The following is a 17,516-nucleotide window of genomic DNA, read 5'->3' on the forward strand; positions in this document are numbered from 1 at the left end:
CGCCCATCGACTACAGTATCTTCAACCACTGTCACCAGACTATAATCTTTCTAACCTCCATCGCCCACCTACTACAATCCTTCCGACCACCATCACTTGACTACAGTCTTTATAACATCCATCGTACGTTGACTATGGTACTTCCGATCACTGCACCCGACTACTATCTTTTTGACCTACGTTGTCTACTAACTACGGCCCTTCTAACTACCTGACTATAATCTTTCTAACATCTGTCGTCCACCAACTAGGGTCCTTCCAACCACCATCACCTAACCCCCAATTTACCCTTGATCTTCTCCCTATTTACTGCCATGTCATTCTCAAAAAATATAAATAACCCTCATTCTGCACATGAAGGGGGACGAAGCAAGGAGAGAGGAAGGGAAAAAAGAAAGGAGAGAAAGAGAAATCTGAGATATCTATTGCCACCAAGCTCCTCCTCAACCTTTGTCAAACTATCGATTGTCATCGAACTTTTTGCCTGACCACTGACTGTCATCAAACTTAAGCTCTGCCGTAGATTATCACTGAACTTTTACCCAACCACCAACTAATGCATTTTTACGCTCGGCCATTAAGTGTTGCCAGACTTTCACTAGATTTCCGCCCAACAATCAACTGTTGTCAGACTTACGCTCGGCCACCAAATGATGCTAGATTTACTCCTGGACACCGACTGTCACCAGAATTTCATCAGACTTCACCCGGCCACCAATTAATGATATTCTTACATCTGACCACCGATTGTCATTGAATTTTATCTCGACCATCGGTGGCAACTATAGTTTTTCTGACCTACATCAGCCACCAAATATTGTCCTTTCGACTACTGTTGCCTGACTATGATATTTCTGACCTCTATTGCTTGGTGATTATGGTCTCTTCGACCACTATTGCCCAATTATAGTCCTTCCTATCACCTTTGCCAGGCTAAGGTCATTCCAACCTCTGCCACTTGTCTATAGTCTTTCTGACCACTATCGCTTGCTTAGTACAATTCTTCTGACCTCCATCCTCATACAATGATCTTTTTAACCTTCATCATACGCCGACTATGATCTTTCTTACCTCTATTGCTTGACAACTATCTCTCCGACCTCTTCGACTACCATTTCCAGATAACAGTCTCCCTGACCGTCGTCACCTAATTATGATCTTTCTGAATTATATATCCTGATGACTACTATCTCTTCGACCAACATAACCCAATTACGATCCTTCTTATCACCTTCACCCCCATTAAGGTCTTTCTGACCTCTGTCACCCTACTAAAATTTTTTTGACCCCATCGCTCGTTTACTACTATCCTTTTAACCTTCATCGCCAGACAACAATCTTTCTAACCTCTTTAGTCTACTGAATATGGTCCTTCTTACTTCTATATTCTAACCATCGTTGCTCGTCAACTATGATATCTCTGACCTCCGTCACCTAATAATGGTCTTTCTGACCATCGTCGCTCGTCAACTATGAACCTTCTCACTTTCGTCACCAAAATATGGTTCTTCCGACCACTATCATTGGATTACAATCTTTATGACCACTGTTGTCCATCAACTACGGTCCTTTTGACCTTCTTCACCTAACAATAATTTTTATGACCATCATCATCAGCCAACTATGGTCCTTCTAACCTCCATCACCAAATTACGATTTTTTTGGCTAATGTTTGACCGACTAAGGTCTTTTTAACATCCATCACATGTCGACTACAGTCTCTCCAATCTTAATCGCTCGACTATAATTTTTTTTTACCACCGTCATCCAATTATGGTTCTTCTGTCCGCTGTCATCCAACTATAGTCCTTTCGACCTAAATCGCTCATCGAACATGGTCTTGCTAACCAAATGAACATATAAACACTAATTCTTCCAACTCCCACCATGTAATGCACTCTACATTATGTATATTTGCTACATCGAGCCAAGACCTTCCTCCTAAATAAGGGCCTCATTTGTTATTAAAAGCAATTGTAAATTCATTTAAATTAAGCAAGCGCTGTGTTCTTTTTAGGGGTTTTCACATAAAAATTTTGGTCTCTTATAAACGCTACACCCCAACTATTTATCTGTTGTGTGTCAGATCTACGTATAAAGCTAGAATGTTAAGTTTTATTTTTCTATTATCATGAATATTCCAGGACAAAACACATATTAAGACAAAACTGTGTCACAATGTCTTGACGAAAATCCTAGGATGGGCTTACTGTAGCACTAGATTTGCAGAGAGATTAATTTTGTATTTGAGCACCATACATAGAACTAATTTCATTATAAGTTAAATGACAATAAAGCACATCATGACTGAATATCGATTAAGACATCCTAACATAACTTTTTTTCTGTATATAAATCCTTAACTTCTAAAATAAGTAACAAAACAATTTAACTGAATTTATTAATTTGATACTAATCATTCAAAATATATTTTGTAGAATATCACATGAATAAGATAATAAATATAGATTTATAGATAAACATAAAAAATTTTAAAAAGTACTAACAGTTGATGGAGGATAGAAGTGTGGGTGGCAGGCAACAACAACAGTGATGGCTAACAACACTTAACATAATTGATGTATTTATAATCTCCAACGTTTAAAATTGTGCAATTGGGTATCAAGGCATTTTTTGTTGGTGAGGTGAGGTGTAAGCCTCAAAGCATTTTGAGGCATGAGCCTCAAAATAAGAAATTGTGTAAAGTATAAGTAAATGTTAAAAGTGATTTTTTATATAATATCAAATAAGATGCTAAAAGAAGATATACTATCTTTCTATTGAATTATGAAGTAATATATTGATATACATATGAAACAAAAATTTGCATAAGATGTAAAGTGGCTAGTAATAAATTGCATGAAATATAATTAAAATATAAGTATTAGATGAGCAAAAAAATATTTAATATAAAAACTATTTAAAATAGTATATAACATTAAGTTCAACTCCAATTTTTTTCTTTCTCAATCCCCTACTCATCTACATTTAAGTTCTAAAAAAGGCTGAAATAGTTTGCAACAATTAAAAAATCATCTATACTATCATCACTAACAGGAGCTTTATTTGAGTCATCATTATAACAAATTGGTCTCTACACTATATCATCCTATGGAGTCAAATGCCTCTAAATATACTTATTCTTCATTTACTTCAGTCATCTTCTTCTTTTATAAATATTTTTCATCAACATAAAGATGAGAGTAATACTCCAAAATTTTTAGAGGATGAGGTGTGGTGGTTTGGAACTTTTAAGTGATCCTTGACTATGGCTATAATAGTAGTGGTTGTGGCGAAGGCGAAAGGCTGGAGGTTGATGCAATTACTATGATTCGACAGTGCACGAAGGTGTGATTTGTTCGGTGCTTTACTTTAGGATTTATATAAATTTTAAGAAAAAATATTTATAAATAGGGTGAGGCATAAGCCGCACTCCAGCGAGGTGATGCACGCCTAAAGGCAAGCCTCGTAAAAAAAAAACTCGAGGTGTAAACCTTTAGGTGTTTGTCATTGGAATTGCGCTAAAACGGGCCTCAATGCAAGCCTCATATTACACAATTTTAAACAATGATAATCCCTCTAAATAAAGGGATTTTTACATATGAACACCTAAAAATGTTGAAAATACAAATTTAACACCTAAACTAATCTATTTACTAATATACCACCTAAAACACTCATTTTAAATCAAATATACTACTCTTTCTTAAGGACGTTCGCTCCGGTCGCCCCGTCATCTATAGCACTTCGCTCTGCCACCCATTCACCACTTCCTAGTCCAAAGTCACGACTATTTTACGATGACTTCTCCAGATATGATCACCCTGTTTGACTATTTTGCTCGCTAGGTTGTGTCACAAGTTGGTAATGTGATACATATGGTTTTTCTTCTTCATTCCATTTCTTTTTTTAACAGATTTATAATTACTTTTAGTTTTTATTATTGATGGTGATCTTCTTCATTAGTTGTTTAGGGTAAACTTCTCAAGTCTTCATTCACTATGTTGTGTTTGTAAATTTAGAGATGCATAATAGGTGTTTGATGAAATGCCAAGGTGTATTTTCTGAATGAATGGAATGCGAAGCAATTGTTCTACTTCTCATGACTTCATTTTCTTTCATTTTTTGAAGGTGTATTTTATGAAGGCAATCTACAATGAGTTCGAGTTCCTCAGCAACGGCAATCTAAAACTTTAGTAATCAAATATATTGTCATTCTAACTTACAATGTATGATATTTACATCTTAACAATCTCGTAGTAGAGGAAGAAAACACTACAGATGCTCCCGAAATAGAACAGAAGATTGCCATTATTTTTATGGTGTGATGAAGTTGATGAATTTTTGTATGATAGCAATTTCCGAAGTTCAAATGTTACTGAAAGTAGTATAACGCATATTGCTTCAATTAGAGCTGAGCTGTTATAAATAAAAATTTGATGGTCATATTGATTTTCCTTAATGTTATTGTAGCGTTCACTGTAAATAAATATCTCTATGCTTAAATGTCACTTTGAGTCAATGTAACTTTTTTGTCAGTCAATGCAACCTTGAGTTCAGTATGCTTTTGAAAAGAACTAGAGATTTGTGGCAAATTTTTTTGTCTTATCTATTATAAAATATTTGAGATTGTTCAATTGTATCTCCATTTGGCACCTGATTTCTGTTCGCATGCAGGGCATTTTGTTTTCATTCAAGTAATTGTGGACGGCACAGTTGCGAATCAATATTCAGAATACTTACATAGCATTTGTGACCTATACTCACTTTTCTGGTTCATTTGAATTCAATGAGAAGTTTTGGGAGCAGGATTTTATTATTCATATAACTACATCTTATTCTAAACTGAATATGATTCACAAGAAGAATTATAATTTGTTGATTTTTTTATCAACTATAATTATAATGAAAATATAACTGTAAAATAAAAATCTCAGATTAAATCGATTTGCTAAATTTTTTTCAATAACCAGAACTATATGTCTTGGGCTTAAAAAACAAAGAAATTTATAAGTCTTTGGCTCAAAAGGTATACAAAATGTAGTAATTCAATCAGGTCCATAATTATAATTGGCACGCCAAATGGGTAATTTTGAGGAAACATCAGTTTGAATATCATCTCCCTCAAAATTTATAGGTTCCTTACAAGTACTTCTATGGTGATCCCAAGAATTGCATCGACCACATTTATGGGTTGTTTTCTATTTATGTGCACCTTCCAAGAAGCTCTTAATTCAACTTTTTTTCTGTCTACCATGTGGCCTGATTATAACATGTGGGAAACAAACTAGTTATCACTTAGTAAGTTCCACTGCTCTTTCCCTGGCAATGTTGAAATGGCTCCATCATATGCCATTCTTTATCTACACAAAATAGTGATGTTTAGATAACAAATGTAAACGAAGCTTTTAATGAAGGAAGATCACAAACCTATAACTGTAATATTGCTCATCCACATACGTGTGCCACAAATTTTGATGTTTTGTTCCTACAAATGCTGCAACATGTAAACATGGTAATTATGAAATTTGACAAAAACCATACGTGCACGTCTATCTATCTATGTCAACGTCATGTTTCTCAGAAAGCCCTTCAACTTCAGCTTTGGTTGTAGTTGACTATCGTATGATGAAAGTTGTTTTTCTAGTTGTAACATCTCTAATGTACTCCTCTACACACGGAACAAGAGGGCATCTCCAAGAAATTGCATTTGACTTTTGATGAGAACGTTGTTCCATCAACATACCTCTAATCATGTCGATTAGATCAGTAACAGGCTTACTCCTTTCCTCCTCTACCTAAGAATTGAAGGATTCTGCCATGTTATTTGTGTCGTACTGGTTCCTAATATGGTTTGAAAAGGTTTCTTTCGACCACTTACAGGTTTATGATGTTAGGTAGGAATGAACTTGTGGATTAGTGTTAAATATTTGTTGTAGCTTAGAATTAAACTCATGTAGGCTATAACATTTAGTGGCAGTCCACACCTTTTTTTTTTGCAAACTGTGGCTATCATCACAACAAAAAAGTCTCTTAATATTTTTCCAAAGGTGCAGCATACAAACTCTATGCTCAGCATTAAGAAAGAAACCTTAATTGTTTCACCAAGCCCTTTCTCCATATCCGATATGAATGCTAAATGTTTTATATCAACATTAAAAGCTTGGGACAAATTCATCAAAAACCACTCCCAACTTTTCTTTGATTCAGATTCAACAATGGCGAATGCAATATTAAAGAGTCCATTGTTCCCATCCAACGAATTAGCAAAAAGGAGCACACCTAAATATTTTGATTTTAGATGGAAATCATCAATACCAATTAAATTTTTACAACCAGCATGGAAACCATCAATACAGACCTTGAAATTGACAAAGAACCTCTTAAATGAGCCATTTTATTTGTCACATTAGAATGTTATATGTGAACCAGGATTCCTATTCATTAACTCAGACCTCAATGTGGGCACCCACTTGTAGTTATCATCTACTGAACCAAACATTTTCTCTCTTGCTAATTCCCTCGAACACCATATTTTCATGTATGGTAAAGATAAACCAAAAGTGGTATCTAAGTTATTACCAATATCCTTTGGAGTAACATCAGGATTCCTTTTCACAATGTCCTTGATTTTATGAGCAATCCAACTTGAGGTAGCTTGTTTGTTCCCAACTTTGATAACTCCCAGGCATAAAAGTGTCGAATGTAATTTTCTAACTTTGAATGAATGGTCATCCGAACATAAAGAGGCACATATTCTTCATGGACAACCATGATATGTGCATGTAGAAATAACTCTTGATTTTTCACTTGCCTTAATCTTGATAGCAAATTTATGTCAAATTGCATTAGAATGAATAGCTTGCTTAAAACTTGACGAATCCTCAAAACACGAGCCAACACATAAATAATTTTTTCTTCAACTTCAGCCACAAATGAATCATCACACAAACCATCTACTAATATGTCATTGTTAACCATGTTCTTGGCACTTAAATCTTGCACATTGCACGCTGAGTTCCATCCGTATAAGTCATATCTTCTTGATGATCTATCACTACAACCACCACCTCCACTTTGTTGCCATTACAATAACCTATAAGCATGTCCATCAAATATTTATCATTCTTAATTGGCATGTACATTTTGGGTGATGTTTCACTAATATAATAGTGTAGTCATAGGCATGACCCCAATCCACTGACAAATTGCTTAGGTCCGTTCTTCTAATAATAGTAAATTAATATGACCTCTATCAAACTTCAAAGTTTTCTGACTTCCACCGACATATTTTATCCTACTTTGACCCTTCACCTCATTCTAATATCCTCCATATTTAAAAAAAAAAATAGAGCATACATTATTGCACTCTATATCTGATAGAAAAATTAAAAATTACATCAATCAGTTATAAATGATAAAATACATTTACTACAGATGCTCTTAACATGTAAAAAATAAGGAGGATAACTTAACATATGTAAAACATAATGTAGATGACTACAATACATGAATAAATGTAAAAATATAGCTCAAGAGAGTAAGACTACCTAACATCTTAGCTGATTTAAAGTAAATGGTTCAGATTAAACCCAAGGTAAAATAGAAGGTATATTAATAAAAGCATAGCAGAGCAGCAAGCTTTAAATATTTGGAGCTTTGTCTCCACTAGCTGGAGAAAACACCAAACTGCAGAGGAAACATATGTTGCATATTGATAAAAGCATAACAAATCAGTTGGAGCTGCAGAGGAATCAAAAGGTGTTGCAGTTTTGACGGTGGCCAGAGAGGCTTTTCCTATTCTCTATTTTGTTGCTGATTCTAAAGAACCTATTTTTTATCTATTGTAAAAGTTTGACACTTATTCAACAAGTGGAGAAGATGCCAAGCAGAAGACTTCCTCCTCCTAAATCCTATTAATCTCATCTTTCTATTCTAGGTTGGATGGTAAGTGAATAAAATACCTAAAGAGAAGGAATGCCTATGTCGCCACTAGCTAGAGAAGACATATTCGCAAAAGGAGAAGACGAGCGAGTGGGATTTGCGAACTGTGATTCAAACAGAAGAAATGGTTATGTCGCACTAACTGGAGATTCACGAATTGTGCGATTCAAATCGAGAGAGGAAGCTGCTCTGCTCGAGTTAGAGGTTCCAGCACTCTTTCATGGCTTGGTGTTGATGGGAGACGACATAATATTATTTTTGATAAGAGTAAGAGTTTTTAAGTAGTATATAGATAAATATGAAAGTTCAATTGTTAAATAGATAAATAGACTTGTTTTAAGTATTAGATATCTAAAAACCCTAAAATATATTAAACCATGAATTTCAAAGATACTAAAATTTTACTCCTTATTTGGAGTACTTTCAATTAAACATCAAAAAAAAAAAAATCTACATTAAATTAAATTATTCTGAATTACACTTGCAGCCAAACTGCCGTGTGCTAGGGCTTCTTTAAACTATGAACATTGCTGCGCCTTCTCTTGATAGTTGATTACCTGCGGCGGCTTAAACCCTCTTCTCTCTCTCTGTTCTTCTACCGCCGATGTCTCCTTCCTCAACTCCCGGATCCTCGAGGATCATCCGTGAAGACGCTGGCCGTGCCGTCGACGCCCTTCTAGGGTTCCTACGCGCGAGAGCCAAGCAGAGCAAGGCTCAGCTTTTCGAGCATGATGATTTTCTCTACCTCCATTTAAGCGTCCGCCGCTTCCCCTCCACGTCTCGTCTCAATCCCTACCGCATTCCTCTACCACACTCTCTCCATCCTCTCGACCCTTCACGCACCTCTCTCTGTCTCATCGCCGACGACTCCCTCGCTGAGACCGCCAGATCCACCGCAGCCGCTGAGAAACTACCCTTCGATTCCGTTATTCCCCTTTCCGAGCTCCGAACAGACTACGTACCCTTCGAGTCTCGCCGCCGGCTCTGCGACTCGTACGACATCTTCTTTGCCGAACGCCGCATCATTACTCTTCTTCCCCGCTTTATCGGTAACTATTTCTTTAAGAAGAAGAAGATCCCTCTCGCCGTCAATATCTCCCGGCCTGGCTGGCCGGAGGCTGTTCGACAGGCGTGTAGATCTACGCTTTTATTCCTTTCTTCTGGAACTGGTATTGGGATGAAAGTGGGGAGGGTGTCCATGGATCGAGAGGAGATCATAGATAATTTGATGGCTGCAATTGAGGGCGCAGTAAATCATGTGCCAAAGAAGTGGGCAAACATTAGGTGTATGTATATCAAGGCGGTGCAATCTGTGGCGCTGCCGATCTATCAGGTGGTTCCTGAAATGGGGATGAAGATTGAGGTAGGTTCAAGGGATAAGGCCCAGCCTTTAGATGGAATGGTTGTTCAAGAGAGGGATGGAAAGAGTGGAGCGAAGAAGGAGAAGAGTAGGAAGAAGCGAGTGGGGTCAAAGAAGGGGAGGGGAAGGATTCACGATGTGGATTATGTAGGTGGCGAACTTGTGGATTGCATTGAAGATGAAAATGAAGAAGTTGCAGATGAGCAGGAAAATGATGAGTTAGGAATGGAGAAGAAGAAGAAGAAGAAAGATGGGAAAGGTAAGCTGATAAAGGGTAAGAAGCGTAGGACAGCTGCTATTGATAAGGATGAAGGTGAAGAGAAAGAAAGTGGTGATCAGTTCATTGAGTTAGATACTGGGAGAAAGATGCGAAAGAGGGCAAAGAAGATTGTGAATTCTGAGGTGGAAGAACATGATATAAACGATGGTTTGACAGTTGATGCTATTGTTACAGCAGTTGAAGTTGATCATGGTGATAAGAAGGAGCTTCTGCTGAAAAAGAAAATGAAGAGCAAAGGTAAGAAAGGGAAAAAGGTTAGTCTTCATGGAAGCAATGAGGATCAGGAAAATGTTGGGGCTGATGGGGAGGCAAATGTGAAGAATGTGGATGCTGCTATTGCAACTTCTGTCGGTGATGATGATGATGATGATCATGTTGATGTTCATATTTCAAATGTGAAGAAAAGTGCGAAGAATAATGAAAAGATTGGCAAAGAGAGGAAAGTCAGGAAGGCAAAGAAGACCAAATTAAGGCATTAGGGAAATGAGTTAGAAATTGAAGAAGAGAGAGATATATGAAAGCATCTATGCCATCTCAATGGTTGTTGAATATCCCACTAATGTGCTTACATAAAGCTATTATTATCCTACTCTTGATTCCTGATGCATATGAAATTTTGTTCTCAAATTCATTTACCTGCATCAAAATTTTGATTTGATTTTGTTCATTTCTTAGTAAGGATTTTTGTTTGTGACAAAAAGTTTCTTAGCTATCTGCTTCCGGGAAAATGACAACATTCATATATGAATAATATTTGCTGCCTTCAGGTATGTGGTTCTTGATTTGTCATGTAATTATATTTAAATAGTGTGATGCTCTCATTACATTACCAGCATGTTCTATTCATACTCATTTAATTATGTCATATTTCTTTTTATTATTCCACCTATGGATGTGAAAATCAGATCTAATCAATCAATTGAATTGGGTTCAACCCATAAAAACTGGTAGTTAAACAGCTCAAGAAACAATTGAATTGGCTTGACTAGAAATTGTAAAGAAGAGATAGTGTTAGAATATAAGATTTTTGGACTTATTTCATGTAGGTATTAAATTTTTTGAATTATATTATATATTCAGATTATTATTTATTTATCATTATTAGAAATATTATATAATTTAAATAATTTTAATCATATTTAGATCATTTGGATTCTGGTTGAAAATTTGAAACTTGAACATTTTCTTCCATCAGGTCAATGTCCTGTCTGGATTCTAAGAAGCTTGATTCTACATTAGAGTTCTTTTCTTAGTAAGGATTTTTGCTTGCCACCCAAACAGTTTTTTAGCTGCTTGCTTCCAGGAATTTGACAATATTCATATATGTACAACATTTGATGACTTAAGGTAGATGAATCCTGATTTATCATGTAATTATATTTAATTATGCGATGCTCTCATCAGATTATTGGCAAATTCTATTCATTCTCATTTAAGTCCGTTATATTTTATTTTATTATTCTACCTATGGATGTGAAAATTGGATCGAACAACTCAAGGAGCAGTTGAATTGACTTGGCTAGAAATTATAATAAAAATATAATGTTACAGTATGATATTTTTTTTATGTATTTCATGTATGTGCTATATGTCTTAATTTATATTATATATATTCAGATTATTACTTAGCTGTCATCATTATTAGTAATATTGTCATTTAGATAATTCTAATTAATTTTAATAATATTTATATCATTTCGATCCTAGTTGAAATTTTAAAACTTGAGCATTTTCTTCCAGCAATTCAATTTCAGTCCAATTCTAAAAACCTTGATTCTACATTAGAGTGCCCTTTCTTCCACTTTACCTTTAAAATCAATACCACCCATGGGGCTTTTGTTGGGGAGAAGTATGAGCCCCCATAGCAATGGTGCGCATGAGAACAAATAGAAATAATATATACTCTGGGAGAATAGTTTGGTGATTCACTTATGTTTATGATCTCATAGAGAAATTAATTTACATATTCTAGGAGAAATACATGATTACAAATATTTACTTACTTAAAGATTTCACATTTTATGATATTGGTTTTCTTTCTCCCCCTTAATCTATTCCAAACTTGAGCATGATTCCTCCATTAGTTATGCTTAGTGGAGATAGAGAAATATGTCTCCTTCCTCATGAGGTGAATTGCCGGAAATCAACTAACTCCAAAACCCGTCCTCAGTTCGGATTGCAGGCTGCAACACACCTGCATGAAGTTGGAATTGCTAGTAATCGCCGGTCAGCCACGTTCGCGTATAATATTACTAATTTCGTCAGCTCAAAGGGTTCCCATTAGTATCTCTTTTTTCTTTTTCTGAAGGGAAGGGATTTTTTCCTATTCGAACCCGCCGTGCTTCCTTGACTACTTTTCTATGGTTATTTTCCATAATAATGTTTATCTTCCAATTTTGTTCTTTTACCACTTTTCTTACTTTGTTACCTTCTTCTTGTTTGATTTTGAAATGTTATCTACCTTGCAATACCTATACATATTGCACATCCAGAATCTCCAGCAATCACTTTAACAATTACTCTTTTTTCCATGTTTCTTGTAATGTAAATGGCATTATACTTATTTTCACAGTTGGTCAACTTTCAAGTTTTACTATAAAATGTTGAGATATAAACTGCTTCAACAAGCCACTTAATCAAAATCAGATTTCTATTCAAGCTAAAAATATGCCACATATTATAAAAGTTTTTATATAATCACATTAATAGTCTTGATTTGCACATCAACAACTGCCACAAAATTCAAAATGTTACCATTTGTAAGATAAACATTCCTACAATCTCCTATAGAATAATGAGAAATAAGCTATTTATGTTGAGTTAGATGAAAATATGAACCTGAGTATAGTATCCAGAACTCCATGTGATTACCTGCATGAAAGACCAGTAATCTGAACTCCATGTGTGATTATCATATATGTTTTCATTTGCAGCTTTCACAGATTATTTGCCATTTGATCTGTGAACTCTTATCCATCATTATTTTATGGATACAACGACACTTCTAATTAAGTGTTTGTCATGGAAATAATCTGTGAATGCTGCAAATGAAAACAATTTATATCCTCCTTGCACCCTAAAAATTAATGCAAATACAATATTAACTTCATTTCGCCATTTTCGCATTAATAATTTTTAATGTTTGAATATTCTTCGTGTTTTTGTTCGAGTTGTTTTTTTATTTTAGTAGTTGTTTTATTTTTAGTAGTTGTTGTTTGTGTATGTTTTTTAATTTTTAGGATTTTGTTTTTGGGAATCCGTTAATTTAAATTGGTCATTCTTTTAGTGGAGCTAAGGAGAAAATTTGCATTAAATGTTAATTCAAATAATAATTATTCTGCTATCATCAAAAATAAGAAAAATGTTGCAAATTAGTTCCCCCTATGCAAATACAATATTAACATCAATGACACTTCTATCCATCATTATTTTATGAACACAAAAATTAGGAAAACAATTCCACTTTTATTTTAGGCTGGTTATAAAGGTCTTGCTTTTTCTTTCTAATTTTCTTACCCCCCTTGCACCCTGCTTGTTCCTCTTTTTTTTTTTTCAAATACTTTTGTGCCGTTGAAAGAGTTTGTCATCCACATAATTGTTGTAGTACCTACCATATTCAAGGGAGATGGAGTTGGAATAATCTCAAAAAGTGAGTCTTAGGCTTCGTTTGGGACGACTTTCTTTTTGCTTCTTAAAGCAGCTTTCTAGTATAAAATTTTAATTTTTATGCTAAAAAATTACTTTATGAAGCAGTAAGAAAGCCGTCCCAAACGAAGGCTTAATCGAACTAAAAGACACTAGTTTTATCTTTGAGAAGAGTTGAGTGCTTATGACTTGAACTGTTGACGACTTAAAAAGATATTTTAGTCATAAGATAAATTATTGTATTTGCATGTTGTATGTTCTTGCACATTAATAAAAAAATTTCCCCTGAGTTTTTTCTTTTGTTTTGGAAGTCATTCATGGTATTTTCATGTATGAAAATTTGTTATTAAGTGAAACATGCTAAAAAAATAATAAGGCAATGACTAGGGGATCTCACTTCCTCGTAGGAAACTCGCCTCATTCTTTTAATCTCTCGGGGAACTTGCACACCATCATTGGTCGAAATAGTAGGAATGAAAGAATGTTCTACTAAGGTTTGGTTTTGGTATAACTTGCCACAATTCAAAGTCGGACAAGTTTGAACTTAAGCAAGTGATAAGTCTACCATTTGAATAATTTCGACTTATGGGGACAATGTGTGCAAAAACAATAAGTAGACCAACTTGGGTTCAAAGATTAGTGATCTTGTCCTATGGTCTAGTTTAAAAGTGGCGAGATTGTTCTTGTCGTAGAGGCTTCCTAAGGACTTTTGCATTGGTCACCTTATCTTATTTGAACTATTAATATAAGTTGAGAAGATTATATGAACTTTCAAGGACAAAAATCTTTTTTCATTTTAAGGCCTTGAAACTCCAAGACTAAAAAAGTTCTTGTGATAGGCTAATAACGGGTCATTGTACTAACTCACCCTTCCTCTTATTTTTTAAGTGAACTCTACAAAACACTCACAAACCATTTAATTTCATCTTAGGTACATAGCTCGTATTAGTTAAGAAAATATGTAACACTAAAAGGTGACTCCCTTTTTATACTTCTAGCATCGACTGGAGTATGAATCCCTCCTAGCTAGCGAGTTTAGATGGATGCCCCCACATTCAAATTTGATGAAAGACAAGTCCTCAAAGAGAATTTAGCAAATCCTAAAGAATCGGTGAACTCAACTCTTTCTAAGATCTTTTTATTCATTATCATTTTTATGTTGCCATCACAATCTTGTCTTAAATCTAACTTGAACCACTAAGAGAAGTCATGCCTAGAATATAATGTTCAAACTCTTTAGTTTAAAGTTGATTGGCTCCAAATAAGAAAGTTGGCGCAATTGTACAATTGCGCAACTAGAGATGCGCCTCAGCGTAATTCGAGCCTGAAATGTGTTAAGGAGAACGCTTCGCGTACGCCTCAAATTTACAAAGGTGCACATCGCCTCATTTCTGTGAGGCAATCACCTCTTAATAACAATTAAATATATATTTTAAAACCTAAACCTAATGTCGAGTGAAGTTCTAAACCTCATTTTGTTCGTGTTGTTCAACTTCATCTGATGCACCACACGTAAGGTAGAGTTTTGAACGAATCACTAAAAGTTTCTATGCCTTCTTAAAAAACGTTCAATGTTGGATCGGAAGTCAGGATAGTTTAACGACGTCTCCTATTAGATCAGAAGTCTGGGAATCATCAATGATGTTCTTCCTATTGGATTGAAAGTAACGACATGAGTTTGCTCACTATGGCAGTAGACGTTTTTCTCCCCTTTCACGTGCTTCGTCAATCGAGTAGGTAGCTCCTTCGCCTCCTTCGACTCATATGCTACTGCTCTACTTACATTTGCCTATTTTTTGTTCGTTAGTTGAGTATGCACCCCTGATAAGACTCGGGTTATTTGGCTACAAGTATGATATAACAAATCCTGCAAACCTAAATTAGTAAAGCTTGAGAAGGTTAAACTTGAAAATGATTTTGTCATGACAATATTAGATCTTGTTATATATATTGATGTTCTATTTCTAAATCATGATTACAGTTTTTAAGTTGTCTAGATAATATAGAATTATACTTTTATCAAAATATGTTAAGCTCTTTGATCAACCATAAGAAATAATAATTATCTATGCTTTTTAACATTTTTCATAGAAGCTAGTCATTGAAAGCAGTCAAATTAAGATAATTAATAACAGTTCTACAATAAAATTCAATGTCATAACATTACAAAAAGCAAACATTATGACGCCATTGTTGGATTCAAATGCTCTGATATCTTCTTTATCGTTGCTCACTTAACTAGTACACCATATGCCACACTACTTGGAAAGTGGCACTACCTAATTCCTTAGCTTGTGCATTACATTCTTTTCAAAGCAGTCTAAATTCTGAGCTATTTTTCAGCAAGGAAAATGTAATACCTGACTTGGAATTATGAACAAAAGGTATGTGTAAGTAATTATTAGTAAATAGATGCAACAAATTATATGCTTCAAATAGATTTTTTGGGCTACAAATAATTCTAGCTCTTTCTTTGTCTACAAATAGATTTTTTAAAAACAATGAAATGAAAATTATATTGAAAACTAAAAAAACATGTTTCAACACAAAAGAGTTGCTTATGTATCTTCACACCTCACCTAGTTCATTGCTCTTATGATGATTAACTTGAATTATTCATTGTTCTTGTGATGATCACCAATGAATGCATACATTAATTGTTAAAGAGTTTCTATATTTTATGTAAAGATCGAATGTTTTATTTTAGAATTTTATGGAGGATTTTCAGATTCAAAGATAAAATCATGTTGGGTTATAAGGATCTGGCGTGAAAACATAGCACTCAAATTGACATGGGAGGCAGTGATAAGTCATACATATATTTGAAATGTGATTAATGTGAGAAAGTGATAAAAGATTGTGTGACTAGGATGGAGCACTTATCTGGATCACATAAGAACATTGCACCATATGTCAAAGTGCCTGATACAACTAGGGAGGAGATCAAATCACACATGAAAAAGCCTTTAATGTTAAAGCACCTCGCATAGAGACAGTTTAATAACTAAGTTGACGTGGGATCTTCCAACAAAGTGAGTGTAATGGTTGGGATTCATCTTCTTCATTACAACTCTTGTCCTTTAAGGGTACTAGTGGTTCTATGGATCATTACATGGTGAACACATCAAAGGATAAACAAGAATACATGTCTTATACTGCACAGAAGATGACCCCAGAGAATGTTAGGGAGGTACGAATATGAATATGTATAGATATAGATTGATTCTTTTATGAGAATGTTATCTCATTTAATGTTGCAACATCCCTTTATTACTACAATATGATTCATTCAATTGGAGCATATGGGAGAGGGTTCAAACCTCCATCCACTTATAATTTGAGGACATGGTTTTTGAAGGAATTTGGTAATACTAAAAAAAGCATTGAGAAAATTAAGAGAACCTGGGCCTAGACATGTGTAACAATTATGTCTGGTGGATGGTTAGATGTGAAGAACAGAAGTTTAATAAATATACTAATCAATAACCATTATGACATTGTATTGTTGATGCCAATTGAGGCATATATTCAGATTAAAGATGCTGAGTTTCTTGTTGAATTACCAGACATTATTGTTGAGGATATTAGATAGCACTTGGTTGTCCACCACAATCCAAGCAAAAAAAAGCATGTACATTAACCTCAATCCAAGCAAAAAAGAACAAATCAAGAAAGGTAAAGGAAAAAAATAATTTTTTTAGAGCTTATTTATCTTAAAATATTTCTCATCTTTATATTGATGAAAATTATTTAGAGAAAATCAAGATAACTAATATAGAGGGAAGAAGAAGCAGATTGGGAGAGATTAGACTCCACATGTGATGAGGCAACATAGACAGCAGTTCATTATGCGATGATTCAAATGAAAAGAATAATTATTTTTTCATATATGTTATATATATGATAATTTATTTATTATGTCAATTTTTAATATATTATTAAATTATTATACAAAAGAATCTTTATTTTGACTATATGCAATTTTTTTTAAATTTTAAGTCTTATGCCTCACCTCACGAACGAAAAATGGATCAATACCCAATTGTATAATTTTAAATATTGATTGGTGCATTAATGATAGTTGATTATTATATACTTATTTCCTAAGTGAAACTCAATCAGGTAAGAAAAGGATTGACTAATTTAAGCATAGGAATATAGGATAGTGCTATCTCAAGTTAGGATAATCCACGTTGGATGTATTCATTTTTTACACAACTAGAGTAAGGAGAAAAAAATATCTAATATGATTTAATAAAATCCTAACACCACTGAGCTCAAATGCTA

General features: G+C 34.4%; 1 protein-coding gene across 1 annotated transcript; it reads left to right on the top strand.

Annotated features, from left to right (window-relative positions):
• Window positions 1-8,441: 8,441 nt before the first annotated feature.
• Window positions 8,442-10,413, top strand: LOC110112975 (ribosomal L1 domain-containing protein 1-like). The gene has a single exon (XM_020845385.2). It carries the CDS (start codon window positions 8,549-8,551, stop codon window positions 10,061-10,063), a length of 1,515 nt encoding a protein of 504 aa, XP_020701044.1. The 5' UTR covers window positions 8,442-8,548; the 3' UTR covers window positions 10,064-10,413.
• The last annotated feature ends 7,103 nt before the right edge of the window (window positions 10,414-17,516 follow it).

Source organism: Dendrobium catenatum, unplaced genomic scaffold (assembly GCF_001605985.2).
Source record: "Dendrobium catenatum unplaced genomic scaffold, ASM160598v2 fragScaff_scaffold_1557, whole genome shotgun sequence".
Taxonomy (NCBI): domain Eukaryota; kingdom Viridiplantae; phylum Streptophyta; class Magnoliopsida; order Asparagales; family Orchidaceae; genus Dendrobium; species Dendrobium catenatum.

Bases quoted from the DNA above. Each gene is read 5' to 3' on its own strand.
- LOC110112975 (XM_020845385.2), top strand. From the start codon at position 8,549: ATGTCTCCTTCCTCAACTCCCGGATCCTCGAGGATCATCCGTGAAGAC.